Source organism: Notolepis coatsorum (genome assembly GCF_963971535.1).
Source record: "Notolepis coatsorum genome assembly, chromosome: 6".
NCBI classification, from domain to species: domain Eukaryota; kingdom Metazoa; phylum Chordata; class Actinopteri; order Aulopiformes; family Paralepididae; genus Notolepis; species Notolepis coatsorum.
Genome location: NC_140170.1, coordinates 52,599,495 through 52,624,251, shown reverse-complemented (window position 1 = coordinate 52,624,251; position 24,757 = coordinate 52,599,495). Strand labels below are relative to the sequence as shown.

At 47.3% G+C, this 24,757-nt stretch overlaps 1 protein-coding gene across 1 annotated transcript in view; it reads left to right on the top strand.

Moving 5' to 3' along the window:
* pik3c2a (phosphatidylinositol-4-phosphate 3-kinase, catalytic subunit type 2 alpha) overlaps positions 1 to 24,757 on the top strand; it is a 227,092-nt gene that overhangs the window by 122,735 nt on the left and 79,600 nt on the right. Inside the window, 7 exon segments of the mRNA XM_084315562.1 lie at positions 1,510 to 1,656; positions 2,231 to 2,264; positions 4,810 to 5,056; positions 12,157 to 12,279; positions 13,887 to 14,054; positions 17,311 to 17,425; positions 18,496 to 18,638. Of these exon segments, the coding sequence (XP_084171688.1) occupies positions 1,510 to 1,656; positions 2,231 to 2,264; positions 4,810 to 5,056; positions 12,157 to 12,279; positions 13,887 to 14,054; positions 17,311 to 17,425; positions 18,496 to 18,638 (977 nt within the window).

Here is a 24,757-nt window from a genome sequence, read left to right as displayed (position 1 = left end):
TACACATATGTTGGATTATGTAATTGGTTTGTCATTAAAAACCAATAATAATCGCTCGCATCGCCGGCTTCGCTGACCAGAGCTCTCTCAGATTCAAAGTTTTTTTTTTTTCTTTTTAAACTTTGACCAGTCAGCTGGTTCTTTTAGCGTTTATCGCTTTTTCTGGTCAAGCATGACCGACAGAAACAGGTTGAATGGGGTATAGATTGGGGGAAAGACACTCTGAGAAAATACGGCGAGTCCGGGAGTCGAACTCGTGTACCCCAGATCCGTGACGCGCACGGTTGTCCCAGACGCTGAAATAGCGTCCGAGGTACGCGGTGAGCTACTGGAGCTCCCTCAGATTCAAAGTTTTAATTGCAGCCTGGAACATACATGTTTCGGAACCAATGTGTAACTAGACAGTTGCATTATAACATTTATATTAATTAACCCAGTTAATGCCTTAAGAGAAAGAGTCTGGTGGTCAATGTCACTTCGGATTGCTACGGAAATCTTGTGTCTTACTAATAATAACTAATTCCTTGGTCAATAGAAGTCTCTGTGATACTTTCTGAATATGATTTGGGAACATCAAATGGGCAGGGTTATAATAGAAGAAAGACAGTGTAAACAATAATAATAATAATAATAATAATAATAATAATAATAATAATAATATAATTAACTCTGAATATAATAATGAGGAAAAAGAAACAGGATACACAACAAGGTGCATGAGATGAGGTTATATGTAGAACATGGTACAGTTACAGTAAGTGGGGAGTGCGCCATGGTACAGTTACAGTAAGTGGCGAGTGTAAACACTAAACAGTGATTCAAACCCCCTCAATGTACAGTTTCTGACAAGCTGGGCTGTGTTGAACTTGTCACGTGAAATAACGTTATGTGAATAAACCGCGAAATAACCGCGAAATAACATAACGTTATGTTATATAACGTTACAATGTACAGTTTCTAACAGCTGGCTGTGTTGTGAAATGTGCATAACGTTATGAATAAACCGCGAAGTCATGCGAAATAACGTTATACGCGAATCTGGTAGTACATTTCTTTTTATCTTCTTGATATGATAACATTACATCCGCCTTTTACCGCGTGATGAGCTAAACCAATCAGAGAGGGGCTTCGCTCAACTAATCAGAGAGGGGCTTCGCTCAACCAATCAGAGGGGGGTCTGCAGAAATGGAGCTACGGAAAGAAGAGACGCACACCTCCCTATAGACCAGGAAGTAACCACTACACCTCCCTATAGACCAGGAAGTAACCACTACACCTCCCTATAGACCAGGAAGTAACCACTACACCTCCCTATAGACCAGGAAGTAACCACTACACCTCCCTATAGACCAGGAAGTAACCACTACACCTCCCTATTGGTCCCCACAACACAAAAACCTATCTTTTCATCACTTGTGGGGACATTTGGTCCCCACAGCAGTAGGAAGACATGGTCACACACACCTACACACACACACACACACCAACCATGCTGTTCTGTGTGTGCAGAGCACCCAGTACAAGACGGTGGAGCGTGTGGTCCAGACGGTGAAGAACCTGTGCTGCGCTCTGGACGAGGTGGAGACTCAGGCCGTCACTGAGGCCGTCAAGAGGCTGCGCAGGGCCGTCAACATGCCCCGAACACGCTCCCCTGAGGTAACACACACACACACACACACACACACACACACACACACACACACACACACACACACACACACACACACACACACACACACACACACACAGAACACAGAACACACACACACAGAACACACACACACAGAACACGCTCCCCTGAGGTAACACACACACACACACACACACACACACACACACACACACACACACACACACAGAACACACACACACACACACACACACACACACAGAGAACACCCTCGCCTGAGCTGGGCTCGCCAACGCACACACACACACATGCACGCAAATGCACGTACGCACACACACACACCCAGAACACGCTCACCTGAGGTGGGCTCACCAACGCACGGACACACATGCACACACACACACACACACACACAGAACACGCTTGCCTGAGGTGGGATTACCAACGCACGGACACACACACACACACACACGCACACACACACACACACACACACACACACTTATGGGCCTGCAATACACACACAAAACATCTGGACTCTCAAACATATGCTGATGATGTCATGGATACAGAGATAATATCTGTGTTTGTACCTTGTAGGTTGGGTCCAAATCATCAGGTGGATCATCAAATGGTGAGTACTGTACAGTAGGACTGGAATACTGCAGAGCTAACATGCCATAAACCACCTTTATTATCCGTTTTAGATTCAATAATTTTTCTTCATATAATTTTTTTTGCAGGTAAACATTAGCAGTTGTATCAGTAGTATGAACTTGTTAATTTCCAGGTCTTGAATGGTTTGGTGATTGCACTGTAAGTAAAAGTGGGGAAAAGGACATTGTGTCCAGCCTGACAACATGTTACACGACTAAATGTTACACGACTACATGTTACACGACTATATGTACTGTACTGTATGTAGTTGTAGACCGACTGTCATATATCACGTAATTGTGTTATTTAATTGTGTTATTTATTGTTGTGAAGAATAGTCATCAACCGTGGAGCAGACACCATACTGAACAGCTGCTACAGTCTTCAAATATAGACAAGTTAACCCTTTCACTGCCACACGACAGAAGGTTAACCCTTTACTATCACACAACCGACGGCGATGCTCCATCATTAGCATCATTAGCTCCGCATCCGCGGGAAGTCGTGGGTGGTAATCTGGCGTTGTGGACAGGTCAGGTCTGGCGCCTACAGGTCAGGTCTGGGCGCCTGCTCAGCGAAAGGCAGGAAATGGTGAAGGCAGCGTGACCTCCCACGCGTTACGCTTCACCAATGAGAGTCCTCGCTGCCAGGCGAAAAGAGAGCCACTGGCTGTCTCCACATGTGTCGGAGGAAGCATGTGGTAGACTTCAGGGTTCCCTTGTACCGACCAGTAGGAGGAACATGCGCACAACAACCAGGTAGGGGAGGGGGGGAATTGGCACAGCGACTAAATTGGGATGGGGAGAAAAAGAGAAAATCAGGCGGAGAAAAAGAGGATACAAAAATATAATTATAAATTCGAATGTTGATTTAGAATTCGAATGCCAACGTAACGAACTAACGTTTGGGCTCAGCCTTAAGCAGGTGTAGGTGCAGTGTTGAATAAGACGGGGGATGCACCGATCCGATATTGGTATCAGTATCGGCCGCCGATATCAGTAAAATAGCTGGATCGGGTATCGGAAAAAAAAAAGAAAAAAATCTGATTAAAAAAAAAAAAAAAAAAAAATAATTATAAGAAATAAAATGAGAAGGGCGGCTACGTGGCGTAGTGGGCAAGGCGCTCGCCACGAAATCTGGAGACGCTGGGCTTGCCTGTTCGAGCCCAGCGCTCCACATTTGCTTTCAGTTTAGCTGGTCGTTCATACTAATACACATTGGCCGTATTAGGGGGTGGGAAACTGATGGGTGGGGATCGGGCGTTGTGGACAGCGACTCCTACAGGTCGGTTGGTGCGCCTGCGCAGTAGAATCAGGAAGTGTCGGGGGCAGTGTGAGCCTCCCACGCGTTACTCCTCGCCACTGAGAGATCGAGCTGCGCAGGTGAAAAGATGCGACTGCTGTTACCTCAAGTACCGGAGGGGACTTGTGCTATGTATGACTTAGTCCACATTGCAGCCGGCTTGTGGGAGGCAAGAAACAGCGTTCGTGACAGGGGAGGGTTGAATTGGATGTTACGAAATTGGGATGGGAGAAAATATAGAAAATGGGAGAAAAAGTGGATAAAAAAAAATTGTATTTTATATTTTTAAAATTTATATCTATGTGTTAATTTGTTGCATTTAGTTTCACTAAGTTAGGAAAGTAATGTTTTAAGTCGAGCCTGATGTTGCCTTGCACAAAAGAATGATCCCAGTCTCTTCCACACAACAGTGACAGTGAGGCATACAGTTTATTAATTGAATGAATCACGTTCATTTTCTGTCTTTGTTTACAACAAATCAAAAACACACTTGTGATCCTTTACAATTCTTAAATAAAATATATTTTTTTGGAAAATACATTTGGACAATGGGTATCGGATCGGTATCGGTATTGGCCGATACCCAAACCCAGGTATCGGTATCGGGACTGAAAAAGTCTGATCGGTGCATCCCTACAGCAGACTGATAGCAGGTGCCGTCCAGAACGACGAGGCTGTAAACTGTTACGGTTACTCATCCTTTACAAGAGGATGGTTTTGCCAAGGCTACAAAAAGGCTTTCTAATTGCCACATGGGTCTTGTGGTGTCATCTGCATTTAACCCATTGTACATTTGAAGGAGCAGTAGGCAGCCACAGTGCAGCGCTTGGGGATTGATGTTTGTAGTTAACCATTTCAAACAAGGTATCAATGTGATGGTACCTGTCCCAACTGGCTGTTGTTGGTAGGAATGTGTGGTCCCCTTTTGTAGAGAAATATCAATAAGAAATATGCTATAACTCACTTCTGCACGAGTACCCACATGGATAAATAACGTCACTTACATCTGCGGGCAAGACAGTGGCAAGCAAGATGCGGCGAGCATTACCAGCGGTAGTGAGTTAGAAGCAGCTGTTGATATTTTGCGTGAAGTGAAAGTGGGATAATGACAGACGAGGTGATGGTTTTAGGACGTGTGTCCTACAAAACGTCCCTGCCCAATCATCCGTTAGTGAGTGACCGACCCCTCCTCCCTTCCCTTTGACCCCTCCCTCCCACAGGTCACAGCAGTCCGGTGGAAGAGAGCATGGCCCTGCTGACTGAGGCCGTCTACAGCCTGGCCAGGCTCTACCTGCGTTCCTTCTGTCCTGCCTCTTCCTCCTCCTCCTCCTCCTCCTCCTCCTCAGCCCAGGCGGGAGACGAGGAGGCCGTGGAGGAGCCAGGCAGCAGGGAGGCCTCTGGGACCACAGACCACCTGCAGTTCACCCTCTTCGCCATGCATGGCATCCCAGCCCACTGGGTCAGCAGGTAAGCGCACAGCAGCCCCGAGATACAACCACTACCAGCTAGCTTAACCCTTTGTCGCGTGGCAGTGGAAGGGTTAACCTTCTGTATTGTCGCAGTGAAAGGTCCCTTTGGTAGTGTGGTAGTGAAAGGGTTAACCTTTTTTTTCTCACTTTTTCTCCTATTTTTCTGTATTTTCCTCCCATCCCAATTTTAGTCGTTATGCCAATTCCCCCCTCCCCTTCCTGGTCGTTGCTCGCATGTGCCCCCCACTGGCCGGTCTAGGGAGCCCTGAATTCTATCACATGCTTCCTCCGATACATAGGAGACAGCCAGCAGCCTCTTTTCACCTGACAGCGCGTACTCTCATTGGTGGAGCTAATGATGCTAATGATGGAGCATCGCCGTCGGTTGTGTGATAGTAAAGGGCTAACCTTCTGTATTGTCACAGTGAAAGGGTTAACCGACTGTCGTGTGGCAGTGAAAGGGTTAAATGACAACCGTGGCCAATCAGCGGTGGCATTGCGCCACATTATACGACCAAGACATCATGAGGCAGCATCGTCGCTACACACTTGCTCTGTTGGCTCCGCCTCCAGTCCTGGTCTAGAGCGCCATCATGGATTCAGTGCTCCATTGGAACATCCACATACTGTACCGCAATTATTGTCCAGGCGAGCGATTACTACCAGAAAGGCTCCAAAGGCCCGGCCAGGTCATGATGAGCACCAATATCTCTCATGTGAACCAAATATAAATAGACGACACGACACAAGTGTTGAACGCTCCGGTTCCTTTTTGGGGGGCGAAAATGAATATGGTGTTTTCATTTCCCGTTTGACTTACTTGACACTCACGCCGCGGGACAGATTCTTGTGTATTTAACCCTTTCACTGCCACACGACAGCCGGTTGTGTGATAGTAAAGGGTTAACCTTCTGTTGTGTGGCAGTGAAAGGGTTAAAACTTAAAAGTACTGCCAATGTAGCCTCCAGGTGATCGCCATGGATAGAATCAGACATGCTTTGTTTACGCTTCTAGGCTACTGACGCATGCCTGTGATGTAAGCAGTACACGCGACCAGAGCCGTGACAACCCTTTAGTCATCGTTTTATGCTGTTTTGACAGTTTAGACGAGAGCGCAAAGGTTTAGCGTTTCTAGGAATTCCACCCTGGAAGGTAGTCTCACTTTTTTGCGGTTTCACCCCGTAAAAACGCAGTTTCCGTATAAACGAAAGGCACATCCGAAAAAATATTTTTGCGGATTCACCTGCTAGCGTTTCCGTCTAAACGGGGCCTAAGAGGTTGTCAGTCGACTACGGCTCCTTTCGATCGATTTGTCGACTATTCGACTAATCGGGATCAGCCCTAGTAAACGGTTAACCTTCTGTAGTGTGGTAGTGAAAGGGTTAACCCTTTGTCGTGCAGCAGTGGGAGGGTTAACACGTTGGTAGTGTGGCAGTGAAAGGGTTAAGAGCTCCGTTGCTAACACTAAATCACTGGATGTTGCCATCCTGTTACCCACTCACTCACTACGAGAACTCACTGACACTGGTAACATCGGTTGACCTGAGCTGCAATACTAAGCTACTTTCTGCCAGCGACTTCTCTTCTTTTCTTTATTGCCACTTTGACATTCTGAACCCCCTGCCTGAGCAGAGAGAGAGATCAACGTTAGAAGACCTTGTTGGAACCAAAGAGCCAGCGTGAACCACACACACGCAGCTAGGAGCAATCTATTAGTAGCACATTCATGTCCCTCGCATTCCCAATTAACCAAATCAACACTAGAGTCATGAAGACCGGAGACGTCCTCCACGTTCTGTCAGCTGTAGCTGTGATCCACTGAGATCACAACTACACACATCCTCCACGTTCTGTCAGCTGTAGCTGTGATCCACTGAGATCCACTGAGATCACAACTACACACATCCTCCACGTTCTGTCAGCTGTAGCTGTGATCCACTGTGATCCACTGAGATCCACTGTGATCCACTGTGATCCACTGAGATCCACTGTGATCCACTGTGATCACAACTACACACATCCTCTACGTTCTGTCAGCTGTTGCTGTGATCCACTGTGATCCACTGTGATCACAACTACACACATCCTCCACGTTCTGTCAGCTGTTGCTGTGATCCACTGTGATCACAACTACAGACATCCTCCACGTTCTGTCAGCTGTTGCTGTGATCCACTGTGATCCACTGTGACGGACCTCTCGCTTTCACAAACGAGGAAAATCACATTTCTGAAATACGAAACAAACTATTGAATGAGATTTTGAGAGTTTGACACCATTCCTGGTTTTAATGAATCACTTCTAGGTGTCTTGTATCTCAGCTCCTCTCCTTCATGCAGGAGCCAAGTCATCTCCCTGCAGTCACTTCTTTGCTCTAGGATTATTAAAACTTGTACTTGTATCCATTCTTTTGCTCCTGCGTTCACCCACTTGTTCAGTATCGTTAGAGCCACGCCCACACTCTCTCTCTCACACACACACACACACACACACACACACACACACACACACACACACACACACACACACACACACACACACACACACACACACACACACACACACACACACACACACACACACACACACACACACACCAATTCACTTTCTTCAGGGCAGCTTATACACGACAGGGCAGGACATTTTAAGGTGGGTATGGAGTTTTTGTGGAAGGCACATCTGTGGGGAAGTTTCTCAGTAATTAGAGCACAGTCTGTCTCTGCAGATGTACGCCTGGCTTGCTCTTCAGACTTGGTCAATCAGCCCTGTCTTAAAGGGGCAGTTCACCCAAAATAAGAAATGTAAACATATTTCCCCCCTTACCTCACCAGGGCCCTCATTCATCAACGTGTTCTACGCACAGATCTGTGCTTACCCTGTGCGTACGATCATTTCTAAGCAAAGAGTGGGATTCATCATTTTCAACTTGAACTTGACTCCGTGCTTACGTCTACGCACAGGTCAGACCATGCGTACCTGGCGCCCAGTGGTAGAATATATTATTACAACAAGGAAATGAGCTTCTGTGCATAATAACACTGGCATGTTCTGTACGAACCGTAGTTCATTATAGTTAATTGTAAAATAGCAACAGTAGTGTAATTATGGTCAAAACCCTATAAATAGCATTTGGAATAATAGATCTTTCTCTCAGAATGAATGCAGCATGGTTTATATAGCGTTATCGGAATATACGGGGTGTAGGCTACTGACTGACTGCGCTCCGCGTAGCTTGATTGATTGATTGAAAAGTTTATTAACAGATTGCAGAATGGGTACAGTACAGTACAGCTCAGTACATACAATTGTTAATTGAGGATGCAGACCAGAGAAAGACTTTCGTCTTGTTTACATCAGGGTCCCCCATTTTCAATTCATCATAAATCATAAAGCTCAACTCGTTATTATTTTGCGCAGACCGCAGGAACACGGGAACGTTTTGATTATATTTAAAAGGCTTTACGTTAAACGAAACAAGTGGAATTTCGAAGCTGTAAGCAGAATACAAGTCATATGAATATAGTGTTCTTCCCCCTTTTTACTGTATAAGAAAGAATAGAAAACGCATTGCAATGACACCAGATAGTGGACAGACTATGTATATGATGGGATTCAAGTTCGCGTTTTTGTTGATCATAGGCATGCTGTCAGAGTATGATATCTTAATCAAACATTCTAGAACATTTGTCGTCACAGATCATGTCCTAATAGAACATAGGCTATGGCATGGATCGTGATATTCTGTGGACTGTTATTATTACTGTACCGGGCGGTACCACCCATTGTGACTACAGCCTTGTGAGTCCTGCACACAAACATGATGGAATTCAAGTTCATGTATTGAAAGGCAGTGCTACATCATACATGCAGTGAGATTCATTGTTCTTGTATATGCTCTCGTATTATTGTTTATATAGGCTACCCAATACTGACATCAAAATAGATTGTAGTATGCCTCTAGAAATCATATGCAGCAGGTAGAAAATTGACGGGAGATCCATCGCGATTTGGAATCAAATTGAGGAGAACTTTAATCCCTGGGTATTAATCAAACAACACGGGAAAAGGCAGTCATATTCCAGCGCAGTCTTTATTAGCCGACAACAAAATAGATGCCTCTAAAAATCATATAGCCAATCGAACACAACTAATAAAGGCATTCATTACAGCACGGTTATAATGACACACAACCAACGCCAAACAGTGGTCAACGAACGGTCTTTATTAGTATTTTGAGCTGTCCAGGCAGAATTGCTGCAATGGTCTTAGGGAGCCGTTGATATCTGACATCACCGTTTACAAGTCCGCCTTTTATTTATCCCATAATACGCGATAGTGTCTTCTTGGTTCGACAGCAGTGAACAATCTTCGTGGAGTTTCTCAGAGTTCCGCTCTGGTCAGTCCATTATTTCACATCCCATGGGGGGTGTTTCCTCATTTTCATGACCATATATGGATAATCATGCACGAGCATTGACGGTAGAACAAAGTGGTATTCATCAACACGGATGAGCATAGAGCCTGCGTACGCACGTGTGATGAATCCCGACTTCCCTGTGCGTACACTGGTTCTACATTCCGTGCTTACGTGTGGAAATAGAACATGTTCTACGCACACATTGATGAATGAGGGCCCTGGTGTGTTATCTATCCATCCAGATCGCTTCGGTGTGATTTGCTTAGTTTTGGAGATATCTGCTGTCACTCCGATACAATGGAGCCGAACGGCACTCTTTCAGTTTCCAGAAATGATGTAGTAAAGTATTTCTTTGGTGCTTTGAGCGCCACAAGCCGCGCCATTCAGCTCAACGTTGGAGTTGATGGTCTCAAGGATGGCCTAACTGTATGTAATATAACTGTCAGTTTATTGGGACTTTAGAACAGGCTCTATGCCTCAGAGGCTCCTACACCTGTGGATAGTTGTGAAGAATCCAGAAGTATCCAGAGTGAGGGAGAAGTTGTGTTTGCGACTCCCGACTCCCAACAAGCAGCCCCTCTGTTGTTCATCTCCTTACACCTCTCTGGTGTCCAGTTCCACCCTGCCGTTCTCTTTTTTTTATATAACTAATTAAGTCGTATCTGTTTCAGATTCAGAGTTTTATTTGCCACATGGAAGCAATACAATCATAGAGTTTTCATACAAAATCATAAATACCTTACCATGGGCAAAAGGAGCAGGAAGAAGAATAATTCTTAGTTACCTGCCCCCTATTCCTAAACTAATTAAGTATTACTTGATGGTCGGCGTACAACCTAATTTACACAAAATAATAACTTATACCATATACAAAGAAACAAACAATCCACAGATTAAACAAGATTTTTTTTATAATAATAATAAAGAAGAAAAGAGAGAAAAAAAAATATCTCACTATTCAGATCACATTTGACTTTCATACTGACTAAATATTTGTTTTGTATAATTCTTTTTGAATTGACAAACACTATTACATCCCTTAACACATTCAGCGCCGGAGCTATATGACTAAATTAGGTCTAGATGGCCACCGCTTTAATCAATGGGAGGACGGGGAGATTTGCGAATGCTTAAAATATATCTTAAATTACGGATTGTTTTTTCATCTGTACACTTCCGTTTTATACCGTTTTGAATACGAGTATAGTTTTGAAGATTTCTAGTAATTCCAGAGAAAGACGCGATAATAGCCCTTTAGTGGAATACACAAAACACGTTGTCATTAATCCAATTCCTGATCGGCATTCCAAATATTCATCGCGTTTATTGATCCAACGTTATATATCCAAAACACATAATCCACGCTGCTCAGTGTCCCCAGTCAATGTGATAACGATACTGCATGCCCGAGAAGGAAAACCTGGACCGGACTTTTTTTTTGATGCACAGTCCCAGCCAATCCAATCCAATGATGTGCAATACCATCCGGGAGACGATAGGCGGCGGTATTTGCCCTTTTGCGAGCTCAGACCCATTCCCAATGATAACGTCAGGCTGGATGGATGAAAATGAATGGATATCGCTAATAAACGAAATAACGATTAAAACCCGACTATACTCGTGATTGGCGCTCAAGCGTCGGCGAGTTAACCCGACTATACTCGGGTATGGCGTCCAATATGTTAAGCTCTCTATGGAGAGAATTCCACAACTTTACACCAATAACTGAAGGACACATCTTTATTAAGTCGTATCTGTTTCCCTCATGTTTGGCATGTTTATATTTGTATCCTCCATTTAAAAACTGCAAGTTACCCTCCTGATTTCAGCAGGCTTCAGTCAGAAGCAGAACTTGTATTTAATCTATTTATGGTTATTGACTCATGTAGAAGAGTTCATTGTGGTAATTTTGTATTTTCGGCCCCTGCCTTCCTTGGTGGCAGGGAGGCTGGTTGAAATGACAGTCTTCCACAGCAGGGCAGTAAATGCAGTCCATGGAAGCCAGGGTCATTCGGCCAACTGCTTGGCCAGCGAGGCCTTCATAAAGAGAGAGGAACTGGTTAATACCAGGCTATTTCTCTCAGGCCCGTCAGCCAGTGGGACCTCGGCCAACATCTATTTTTATAACCGGGAAGGGAACATTGCTGCAGCCATATCGACAACTTCCAAACATATTTAGCTCATCATAACACTGGGCCAGGAAGGGGCACGGCAAATATTTCTCAGCCCCAAACTTATCATCTTACGTGTACTCCCAAGAATATAGTGTGGCTTACAACCCTCCCTAATTGAGGTCTTGGGTGCTTGGCTTTGTTGTGGTTGGTGTCTTAGCGTGTTAGCGTGCCATCTACAGTCCCAGTGTCGTTGCCAGCTCAATGAATATGGCGTGACTAAACATGCCACGGCCAAAAACACACAGATGGCGCTGAGCAGCGGGTGAACTCTCTCTCTCTCCAAGAAAATGTGTCACTGGCGTTCACTTTTTCTCTCTCTTTCTGTCCCATGTGTGGTTACAAAAACAAACGTATGTCAGATATGTACAATGAATGGACAATGTTCTACTAACCTAACCTTAATAGATAAACACATATATACATATAAATACCATCTCGACAAAGGCAACATTTTAGTAATTTTTTGGAGTTTTACATATCTATATATATATTGTGTTGTTTTGTTTCAGCTATGAGAAGTACTTCCTGATGTGTTCCCTCACCCACAATGGCAAGAACCTGTTCAAACCGGTTCAGTCCAAGAAAGTGGGCACCTACAAGAACTTCTTCTACCACATCAAATGGGATGAACTGTGAGTGACCTTCTCCTCTCTGCTCCTCTCTGCTCCTCTCCTCTCTGCTCCTCTCCTCTCCTCTCTGCTCTGCTCCTCTCTGCTCCTCTCCTCTCTCCTCTCCTCTCCTCTCTCCTCTCCTCTCTGCTCCTCTCTCTCCTCTCCTCTCTGCTCCTCTCTCCTCTCCTCTCCTCTCCTCTCTGCTCCTCTCTCTCCTCTCCTCTCTGCTCCTCTCTCCTCTCCTCTCCTCTCTGCTCCTCTCCTCTCTGCTCTGCTCCTCTCCTCTCCTCTCTGCTCCTCTCCTCTCCTCTCTGCTCCTCTCTGCTCCTCTCCTCTCTGCTCCTCTCTGCTCCTCTCCTCTCTGCTCCTCTCTGCTCCTCTCCTCTCTGCTCCTCTCCTCCTTCACTCTCCTCTCTGCTCCTCTCCTCTCTGCTCCTCTCCTCTCCTTCACTCTCCTCTCTGCTCCTCTCCTCTCCTTCACTCTCCTCTCTGCTCCTCTCCTCTCCTCCTTCACTCTCCTCTCTGCTCCTCTCCTCTCCTCTCTGCTCCTCTCCTCTCCTCTCTGCTCCTCTCCTCTCCTCCTTCACTCTCCTCTCTGCTCCTCTCCTCTCTGCTCCTCTCTGATCCTCTCCTCTCCTTCACTCTCCTCTCTGCTCCTCTCCTCTCCTTCACTCTCCTCTCTGCTCCTCTCCTCTCCTCTCCTCCTTCACTCTCCTCTCCTCTCCTCTCCTCTCCTCTCTGCTCCTCTCTGCTCATCTCTGCTCCTCTCCTCTCCTCCTTCACTCTCCTCTCCTCTCCTCTCCTCTCTGCTCCTCTCCTCTCTGCTCCTCTCTGCTCCTCTCCTCTCCTCCTTCACTCTCCTCTCCTCTCTCCTTTCCTCTCCTCTCCTCTCCTCTCTGCTTCTCTCTGCTCCTCTCCTCTCTGCTCCTCTCCTCTCCTCCTTCACTCTCCTCTCCTCTTTCACTCTCCTCTCCTCTCTGCTCCTCTCTGCTCCTCTCCTCTCTGCTTCTCTCTGCTCCTCTCCTCTCTGCTCCTCTCCTCTCCTCCTTCACTCTCCTCTCCTCTTTCACTCTCCTCTCCTCTCTGCTCCTCTCTGCTCCTCTCCTCTCTGCTCCTCTCCTCCTTCACTCTCCTCTCCTCTGCTCCTCTCTGGCTCTGCTCCTCTCCTCCTCCCCTCTCCTCTTCTCTCCTCTCTGCTCCTCTTCTCCTCTCTGGCTCTGCGCATCTTCTCCTTCTTTCCTCTCTCTGTCTCTGCTCCTCTTCTCCTCTCCTTCCCTCTCTTTTATCTTCTCCTCTCCTCTCTGGCTCTGCTCCTCTTCTCCTCTCCTTCCCTCTCTTCTCTTATCTTCTCCTCCTCTCTGGCTCTGCTCCTCTTCTCCTCTCCTCTCTGCTCCTCTCTGCTCCTTATCCCCTTTCCTCTCCTCTCTGGCTATGCTGCTCCTCTCATTCCCTTTCCTCTCCTCATTCCCTTTCCTCTCCTCTCCTCTCCTATCTGACTCTGCTCCTCTTCTCCTCATCTCCTTAAATGTGTTGAAACCCTTTTTATGTATTTGTATCTCACCCTCCACCCCACCCCCCCCCCATCTCTCTCTCCATCCCTCCATCCCTCCTACCATCCCTCCTACCAGAATCAACTTCCCCATGGCGGTGGCCGTGCTCCCGCTGGAGGCGGTGTTGAGTCTGTCTCTGTTCGCGGTGCTCAACCAGAACGCCAGCGGCTCCCCGGACTCCAACAAGCAGCGCAAGGGCCCTGAACCCCTGGGCCACGTCTCCATGCCTCTCTTTGACTACAGACGGTAAGAGAGAGGGCCCTGAACCCCTGGGCCACGTCTCCATGCCTCTCTTTGACTACAGACGGTAAGAGAGAGGGCCCTGAACCCCTGGGCCACGTCTCCATGTCTCTCTTTGACTACAGACGGTAAGAGAGAGGGCCCTGAACCCCTGGGCCACGTCTCCATGTCTCTCTTTGACTACAGACGGTAAGAGAGAGGGCCCTGAACCCCTGGGCCACGTCTCCACGTCTCTCTTTGACTACAGACGGTAAGAGAGAGGGCCCTGAGCCCCTGGGCCACGTCTCCATGCCTCTCTTTGACTACAGACGGTAAGAGAGAGGGCCCTGAGCCCCTGGGCCACGTCTCCACGTCTCTCTTTGACTACAGACGGTAAGAGAGAGGGCCCTGAGCCCCTGGGCCACGTCTCAGTGCCTCTCTTTGACTACAGACGGTAAGAGAGAGGGCCCTGAGCCCCTGGGCCACGTCTCCACGTCTCTCTTTGACTACAGACGGTAAGAGAGAGGGCCCTGAACCCCTGGGCCACGTCTCCATGCCTCTCTTTGACTACAGACGGTAAGAGAGAGGGCCCTGAGCCCCTGGGCCACGTCTCCACGTCTCTCTTTGACTACAGACGGTAAGAGAGAGGGCCCTGAACCCCTGGGCCACGTCTCCATGTCTCTCTTTGACTACAGACGGTAAGAGAGAGGGCCCTGAGCCCCTGGGCCACGTCTCCATGCCTCTCTTTGACTACAGACGGTAAGAGAGAGGGCCCTGAGCCCCTGGGCCACGTCTCAGTGCCTCTCTTTGACTACAGACGGTAAGAGAGAGGGCCCTGAGCCCCTGGGCCATGTCTCCACGTCTCTCTTTGACTACAGACGGTAAGAGAGAGGGCCCTGAACCCCTGGGCCACGTCTCAGTGCCTCTCTTTGACTACAGACGGTAAGAGAGAGGGCCCTGAGCCCCTGGGCCATGTCTCCACGTCTCTCTTTGACTACAGACGGTAAGAGAGAGGGCCCTGAACCCCTGGGCCACGTCTCAGTGCCTCTCTTTGACTACAGACGGTAAGAGAGAGGGCCCTGAGCCCCTGGGCCACGTCTCCATGTCTCTCTTTGACTACAGACGGTAAGAGAGAGGGCCCTGAACCCCTGGGCCACGTCTCAGTGCCTCTCTTTGACTACAGACGGTAAGAGAGAGGGCCCTGAGCCCCTGGGCCACGTCTCCATGTCTCTCTTTGACTACAGACGGTAAGAGAGAGGGCCCTGAACCCCTGGGCCACGTCTCCATGTCTCTCTTTGACTACAGACGGTAAGAGAGAGGGCCCTGAGCCCCTGGGCCACGTCTCCACGTTTCTCTTTGACTACAGACGGTAAGAGAGAGGGCCCTGAACCCCTGGGCCACGTCTCAGTGCCTCTCTTTGACTACAGACGGTAAGAGAGAGGGCCCTGAACCCCTGGGCCACGTCTCCACGTCTCTCTTTGACTACAGACGGTAAGAGAGAGGGCCCTGAACCCCTGGGCCACGTCTCCATGTCTCTCTTTGACTACAGACGGTAAGAGAGAGGGCCCTGAACCCCTGGGCCACGTCTCCATGCCTCTCTTTGACTACAGACGGTAAGAGAGAGGGCCCTGAACCCCTGGGCCACGTCTCCATGTCTCTCTTTGACTACAGACGGTAAGAGAGAGGGCCCTGAGCCCCTGGGCCACGTCTCCATGCCTCTCTTTGACTACAGACGGTAAGAGAGAGGGCCCTGAACCCCTGGGCCACGTCTCAGTGCCTCTCTTTGACTACAGACGGTAAGAGAGAGGGCCCTGAGCCCCTGGGCCACGTCTCAGTGCCTCTCTTTGACTACAGACGGTAAGAGAGAGGGCCCTGAGCCCCTGGGCCACGTCTCCACGTCTCTCTTTGACTACAGACGGTAAGAGAGAGGGCCCTGAACCCCTGGGCCACGTCTCCACGTTTCTCTTTGACTACAGACGGTAAGAGAGAGGGCTTACTTTTTATCCTGGTTGGACTGCTGTGTGCGTTCAAAACGGGGTTAGAGTACGGAGTACAGTGGTTCTCAACGTAGGGTCTGAGGACCACCAGGGGTCCTTGAGGAGGTTCCAGGCTGTGTGTGTGTGTGTGTGTGTAATATATGTGCATCCTTGCATGTGCATTGCCATTGTGTGATCTTTGTCCATTTTATTAATTGTGTGTCTGCATGGTACGCAAGTGAGTGTGTAACAAAGTTGGAGTAAATTCACGTTTAATATTGTCTTACTCAGCATATTAACAGTGAGTGCATCAGGTTACATGTTGGCCTGAGTTGACCCAGGTTGTGTGGCGTAGTGGTTTTCACTGCTGCCTCACAGCAAGAAGGTCCTCGGTCTGAACCCCGGTGGGAGGCCTCTCCTGGTACTCCGGTTTTCTCCCACACCATACAATACATGCATTCTAGGTACAAACTCCTGCTATTACCCTGGTATTAGGTGCCTGGGCGCTGGACTAGAGACGACCACTGCTCCTAAATAGTTATTTGATTTTGATTTGAAATCTTTATTTCGAACATGTAAATTAATACAAACAAAATAAATGACTAAACAAAATCAAAACATAACTCAAACTAAATAAATAACTAAACAAAAGCAAAACATAACTCAATTTTCGAAAAGGAGTAGGAAGAAGTATACACTTATTTAATCCTACCCCTTTTCCACTACTCAAATGAGTGTACTAATTTAAAACATTTCAAAACAAAACAAAAAAAAACTATATGTAAAACATGAAAGAAAGAAAATAAAAATGTAATAAAATAAATGTAAACACCCGTGAATATCAAGTCCCTTCCTCATCCCTGTACCTCGTGAACATCATTTCCTTATAAATCAGTTTGAATTGTCTCATATTTGGACTTTGCTTTAGCACCACATTCCGACTGTTCCACAGTTTCACTCCACATATTGAGATGCAGTGTCTTCTCCTGGTAGTGCGTACACTAAGAACTTTTAAATTGAGTTCTCCCCTCAGATTATAACCCCCCTACAAGAACAGTTCTTGTATGTTTCCTGGAAGTACACAACCTTTTGCTTTATACATTAATTGTGCCGTTTTAAATTCCACAAGATCATGAGTTATTTTCTATCCAGAATGTGCTTTACTTTACTCATGACTGAAATGCTTCTTGACAGTTTAGATTGGACATGTTTTATGTGAGGTTAGGATGTTAGGATGGGTTAAATACATTACTGGTGTATGTAAATATAGTAGCCCATACAAGTTTCCTTCCCCTCTTCCCTGGCAGGGTGCTGGCCAGAGGGAGCAGACTGCTGTGCCTGTGGATGACCCCCCAGGGGCCCGCTGTGCCCTCTGGCTCCGTGGGCCGGAGGAGGAACCTGGCGGAGAGGATCGTACTGCAGGTGACTGTCTGACAGACTCTTCTTTACTGCCTCTACGCTTAGGAGGAAGGTATTATCACTGCCGATACTAACGTGTGTGTGTGTGTGTATATTTTTGTGTGTGATACAGAATAACGATAGGATCCATCACTTTTACTAAACCAATATATACATTTTGCATCATCTGTTTTTTTTTTTTAGATTAAAGAATTATTTCCAAATGATATTTGACCAGAATATCATATCTTATTACATGGCGTTTTCACATTCGCCGAAATGCTTGCTTGTGATTGGTCAATAGCGCTCGTCAGAGGTCCGATATTACTCGATAACGGACCTCTGTGGAACAATAATGACCGCTGTGCGCAGCTGTTCGCAATCAAGCCCACTGACACACTGCATCAGTGCAGCCAATCAGACACACCTGCCGGCTGCACTGACAGCGGAGTGTGTGTGACGATGATGACAGCGGAGCCAGAACAGAACTGCGTCTGCATTTGATCTCGTCTTGTCGATGTAAAATTAATTAGGTATATTGTTAGTAAGTTAGCCATGTAATAAGCGGGATAATGTATAGCTATACTCGGTCATTGTTGCAAAATAATTGACCTTCACTGACGTTTAAAACACCTCGGCGAGGCGCCTCGGTATTTTAACTCCGTGTCGGTCGATTATTTTGTGACAATGACCTCGTAGCTAAACATTATCCCTTACATATGTTCTGATTGTGATTATAATACACTCACGATGTAACGTTTCTCCTTCGTAATCATCTTTACAATTCCTCATAATGTCTTCTGAGCAACCTTTGAATTAATAATAATACCCGAAGAGAAATGGAAAGAAGTGCTACTTGTATCTGAGACACAGTATAGTTATAAATTCATAATATAGCATTATATATATATATATATATATATATATATATATATATATAGTTACGCAGAAAACGGCTGCTCTATGGTTGGCATGTTTAACACTGGAGATGGACATCTCTTGCATGCATGGGGGGGGGGGCATGCTTTCATATATCTACATTCATATCTCCATTGTTTTGTCAGAGTGATGATGTTATTAATAATTGTGTCCAGGTGGACTTCCCCACCCCGGCAGTGGATGTGCTGTATGTGGGGCCCCCAGAGGCCCCCAGCCCAGAGGCCCACACGCTGGAGGAGCTGGACCCAGACCTGCGCCGCCGGCTGGAGAGAGTCTGTGGCCGAGCGTCGACATTCGGGTAGGAGAGTCTCCGAGTGAGGAGCACTGATGGATCTGAATGGGGAGGGTATAAGAAGGCTTTGGTTGATTGATTGAAAATGTTTTATTAACAGATTGCAGAATGGGTACAATACAGTACGGCTCAATACACACAATTGTTAAGGGATGCAGACCAGAGAAAGACTTTCGTCTTGTTTACATCAGGGTCCCCCATTTTCAATTCATCATAACATATATGACCTACATGACATACAGATAGACAGTACTGCTACATCTATACATTTATGACATACCAGATTTACAGATACAGTACTGTTTGTGATACAAAAAGAGTCCAGAAAAGAGAGTATATACATTTGACGTAGAAACTGTACATTGGAGGAGGTTGGGCAGGTGGGGGGGGGGGGGGGGGGGGGGGGTGGGTGGGGGGGGGGGGGTGGGGGGTTGGTAGGTGTGTGGAGGGGGTGTTCGGTAGGTGGGGTGGGGGGGGGCAAAAACTGTACATTGGAGGTGGTTGGGTAGACGGGGGGGGGGGGGGGGTAACTGTACATTGGATTATCGACGAAACCTTACTTGGTCCCAAGAAGAGGGTCTCGTGTATTATTGGGTTAGGGTTGCCATACTTGGTAATTTACTGTACATTGGAGGGGGTTGGGTTAGGACATTTACAACGGCCAGTTAGAATTGCAGTCTCCCGTAGGTGTTCTTTGAGAGTTGTTTTGAAAGTGGGTAGTGATTCACATTCCTTTACAGCTTTGGGTAGGGCGTTCCCAGTGTTGGGCAAGTTACTTTTAAAAAAGTAACTAGTTACTAGTTACTTCTTCCAAAAAGTAACTAAATTACTTACTCAGTTACAAATTATAAAAGTAACTAGTTACTTCAGAAAGTAACTATTGCTACATAAACAACATACACAAATCTAAACTATTTTAATGTTGCTGTGGGACAAAGTGAGACTAGCCTCCAATCAAATGCCATGTATGTAGATATTATAATTACTATGTTTATATAGTGGATCATACAAATACAAACAGAATAGATGTTTTGGAACTTTTGATATGTATTGCCCCTCAACAGGCCACAACTGGGCAACATTAAATGATGCTTGTTAAGCACTATACCAAAAATAAATAACAAATATATACTGATTGATTGAACATTTTAATTAACAGATTGCAGAATGGGTAAAATACAGTACGGCTCAATACACACAATTGTTAAGGGGATGCAGATCAGAGAAAGACTTTCGTCTTGTTTACATCAGGGTCCCCCCATTTTCAATTCATGACATTTATGACATACACAACATACAGATATAAGAATCTAATCGAATCATCTAAACTAATCTAATCATGACATTTAAGACATGCATGACATACAGATATATATATCTGCGCACCAGACTGTGCTATTAAACCAGGAAGTGCAGCACTGTTGATAAGGCTGTCAGCAGTAGAGCCACTACTACTTGCCCTGCGCTGCAACACAACAAGAGTGAACAAAAAACGCTCATGGACCCGCGGTCTCACGCTGACTGCTCGCTTGTGTTGTTCCGTTGGATTCGTTTTGGATTATTTGGGCTCAAAACGTACACTACACGGACCCGCGGGTCTCACGCTGACTGAGTCGCTCGTGTTGTGGCTGTGTGTCAGACTCTGGAGGCACCCGCCCACCTCTACCTCTGATTGGCTTACCATGCCATTTTACTCAACCTCAGCCAATCGTCAGCATGTTTGTGCTTGTCTCGTGCACTGCCCACTAAACAAGGAAGGACAGAAAATGCCTCTCAGCGCAGAGATCTGTCTGATGAAAGAAACAGGTTCATTCATAGTAACGCGCCGCATTTTTTTGCAGTAACTGTAACAGCGTTATTAAGATTGGAAGAGTAATCCGTTAGATTACTCGTTACTGAAGAAACGAACGCCGTTAGTAACGCTGTTACTTATAGCGCGGTTATTCCCATCACTGGGCGTTCCACATTGATGTGGCATAATTGCAAAACGTGTTTAGGCCCTTGTTTGAGACGAATCTGGGTTTAACATGATTTGTGGAGCTCCCTCTGGTGTTGTGGTCGTGGTATTCACTGACCTTTGGGAAGTATTTTGACATGTACATGGGTACCTTGGTGGTGTAGTGTATCTTGTAGACCAGGCCCATTGCAAGTTGCTGTACTCTGACTACCTAGGATGGCTTAGAGTAGACGACAAAGTGTGCAGGGGTGAGGTGGGTTCTAGGAGTCAGGTCAAGCAGTAGTCTGACCAGTTTGTTTTGAGATGTTGTAATCTTGTTTTTAGCGCCTTTGAGGTGCTTTGGTACCATGAGGTGCAAGCATAGTCGTAGTACCCTTGAATGAGTGCTCCTGTATAGGCACAACAACGTTGATTATAATTCCAATTTACATTAAAGGGATAGTTCCGATTTTTGGAACCCTTACTAACCAACGATGATGTTGATCGGTAGAGTCCTTTCTCTGCACGATCCATGCTGTTCAAGTCTCAGTGTTGAGTGTTATTAATCCCCTTGGGGAAATTCATAGCAGCATCGGGGAGGGGAGATACAGGCAGAAGAGGTAATGATAGCATCAGTAATAGTGATGATAATAATAATAGTAGTGGGATGGCAGGATTCAATCAGTCAGTAATAATAGTGATGATGGCACACATGGTTCATAACATAGTAACACACAGCACCAGAGTCCGTGCCGTGTTTAGTAATAAGAGTCAGACAGTCCTAACCATTGGCAGCAGTTCCTCACACTAGCTCCGGATTGTTGGCTACAAACTTGTGCAGAAAGTCAACGGGGTTAAGCTCCTGTCTGTACAAGCTGACTGAAGCTCACGGAAATCTACTTTGTGCGCACGGTCCACTAGACAAGGAGCTTGACACCATTGACTTGGCTTTGGATTAAAATAAGACCATAAGATGTTCCTTTACTAATCCCTTTGGGGAAATTCAGGAGTCGGATAAATTCAGGGGTAATAGAAATGACAACAGAAAATATATAAGAATAAAAGGTAAAGAACAAGATGAAATATGAATAAAAAAATACAGACACGTTGATCTTCTCTACAGACAGACGTACATAGAGATTGTTCTTTTCCTCCATCTAGTGGCTTAAAACCACAAGTCATGTGACTATTTCAACCGATTTGACCTGACAACCCCACCCACCCCATCCGCACCAGTGTCCCCCACCACCACCACCGGCGATGGCAGGCGCACCACCCCACCCCCGCTGATCATCACTAATGACCAGGTCCGAAGGCAGCTCTCAAATCAGCGTGAACAAAGCCAGAGGACCTGACAACACCAACCCCAGGGTGCTCAAGGCGTGCGCTGGACAACTGGCCGCACCATTCCAGCACATTTTCAACCTCTCCTGAGACTGGAGAGGGTGCCCCAGCTATGGAAAACCTCCTGCATTGTCCCGGTGCCCAAAAAGGGGCGCCCAAGTGCCCTCAATGACTACAGGCCGGTCGCTCTGACGTCACACGTCATGAAGACCTTTGAGCGGCTGGTCCTGCAGCACCTCAAGCCCCTGGTGAGTGACTCCCTGGACCCCCTGCAGTTTGCTTACCAGGCAAACATTGGTGTGGAGGACGCCCTCACCTACATGCTCCACAGGGCCTACACACACCTGGAGAGGCCATCACCTACATGCTCCACAGGGCCTACACACACCTGGAGAGGCCATCACCTACATGCTCCACAGGGCCTACACACACCTGGAGAGGCCATCACCTACATGCTCCACAGGGCCTATACACACCTGGAGAGACCATCACCGAGAGACCATCACCTACATGCTCCACAGGGCCTATACACACCTGGAGAGACCATCACCGAGAGACCATCACCTACATGCTCCACAGGGCCTATACACACCTGGAGAGACCACGCAGCACAGTGAGGATCATGTTCTTCGACTTCTCCAGCGCATTCAACACCATCCAGCCGCTGTGGCTAGAGGAGAAGCTCACTGGGATGCAGCTGGACCGGGGAATGGTGGCCTGGATCACCGACTACCTCACCAGCAGACCTCAGTACGTGAGACTTCAGGGCAGCCAATCAGAGATGCTGGTGAGCAACACCTGGCGCTCCACAGGGTACCGTGCTGTCACCATTTCTGTTTACCCTCTACACCTCCGACTTCCGCTACAACACAAGGACGTGCCACCTGCAGAAGTTCTCCGATGACTCCTCCATCGTCAGCTACATTGTGGATGACGATGAGGCTGAATACAGGGCTCTGGTGGAGAGCTTCAACTCAACGTCAGCAAGACAAAGGAGCTGGTGGTGGACTATCGGAGAGGTAGGAAGGGTCCCCCTTCTCCCATAATCCTTGGAGGGGAGGAGGTAGAGATGGTGGAGTCCTACACGTTTCTTGGAGTTCACACGAACAAAAATCTGGACTGGTCGGACAACACTGAGGCCCTCTACAGGAAGGGACAGAGTAGGACAACACTGAGGCCCTCTACAGGAAGGGACAGAGTAGGACAACACTGAGGCCCTCTACAGGAAGGGACAGAGTAGGACAAGACAGAGGCCCTCTACAGGAAGGGACAGAGTAGGACAACACTGAGGCCCTCTACAGGAAGGGACAGAGTAGGACAACACTGAGGCCCTCTACAGGAAGGGACAGAGTAGGACAACACTGAGGCCTCTACAGGAAGGGACAGAGTAGGACAACACTGAGGCCCTCTACAGGAAGGGACAGAGTAGGACAACACTGAGGCCCTCTACAGGAAGGGACAGAGTAGGGACAAGACAGAGGCCCTCTACAGGAAGGGACAGAGTAGGACAACACTGAGGCCCTCTACAGGAAGGGACAGAGTAGGACAACACTGAGGCCCTCTACAGGAAGGGACAGAGTAGGACAACACTGAGGCCCTCTACAGGAAGGGACAGAGTAGGACAACACTGAGGCCCTCTACAGAAGGGACAGAGTAGGACAACACTGAGGCCCTCTACAGGAAGGACAGAGTAGGACAACACTGAGGCCCTCTACAGGAAGGGACAGAGTAGGACAACACTGAGGCCCTCTACAGAAGTGACAGAGTAGGACAACACTGAGGCCCTCTACAGGAAGTGACAGAGTAGGCTGTTCTTCCTGAGGAGGCTCAGGTCGTTCGACGTGTGCAGCCCACTGCTGCTATCGTTCTACCAGTCGTTGTAGCCAGCGTCCTCTTTTTTGCTGGGGGGGGCAACATCAACTCGAGGGACTCCTCAAGCTGACCAAGCTGGTGAAGAAGGGCTAGCTCCGTAGTGGGTGGTGAGCTGGATAACCTAGAGGTGGTGGCTGAGAGGAGGATGAGGAAAAAGCTAGAAGCCATCCTGGAGAACCCCTCTCACCCCCTCGACGAGGGAGCGGCCCAGAATGAAGAGCACGTTCAGCCTAAAACTCATCCCCCCCCCCCCCCCGTCACACCACAAACTGCCCTGGGCGGTCCTTTATACCAGGCAGCCATCAGAGTTATCACTGTCTCAACTCGGGACATGAGAACTAGAGATCGCATCAACGACTATCTTGGTTCTATCTTGATTCTTTGCAACTAGAGACTCATAACATGGTCTTTCTTGTGTTTGTGCTTTTTTATATTACTATTTTATATTTATATTACTTATGTATTCTTTTTATAGTACTTTATTATATTATTATTATTATTATTATATTTTATGATATGCTGCTCTGACACCTGAATTTCCCCTAGGGGATCAACTAAAGGATCATCTTATCTTGACTGTCGACTCATCATTCCCACTGACTTACAAAAGGAGGAAAGGAACAATCTCTCAGACAAAAACATGTTCTGGTTTCCTGGTCTGGTGTTCCCGTCTGTGCTGCTAACGTGCTTCACTGCTTGACTGCTCCGTGAGATAAGAGTGTCTTCCACTTCCGACAGTGAGGGGTTTGTTTTAGTGCAGGGAAGGGAGAGAGAGGGGAGAGGGAGAGGTGAGGGGAGGAGGAGGAGGGGGCGAGGAAGGGAGAGGGGGAGGGGAGAGAAGAGAAGAGGGGGAGAGAGAGGAGGAGGAGGGGAGAGGGGAGGGGGGGAGAGGGAGGCATGAGGGAATAGGGGAGAGGGATGGAGAAGAGTGAGAGGGAGGGGGAGGAGGGAGAGGGGAGAGAGGAGATGAGGA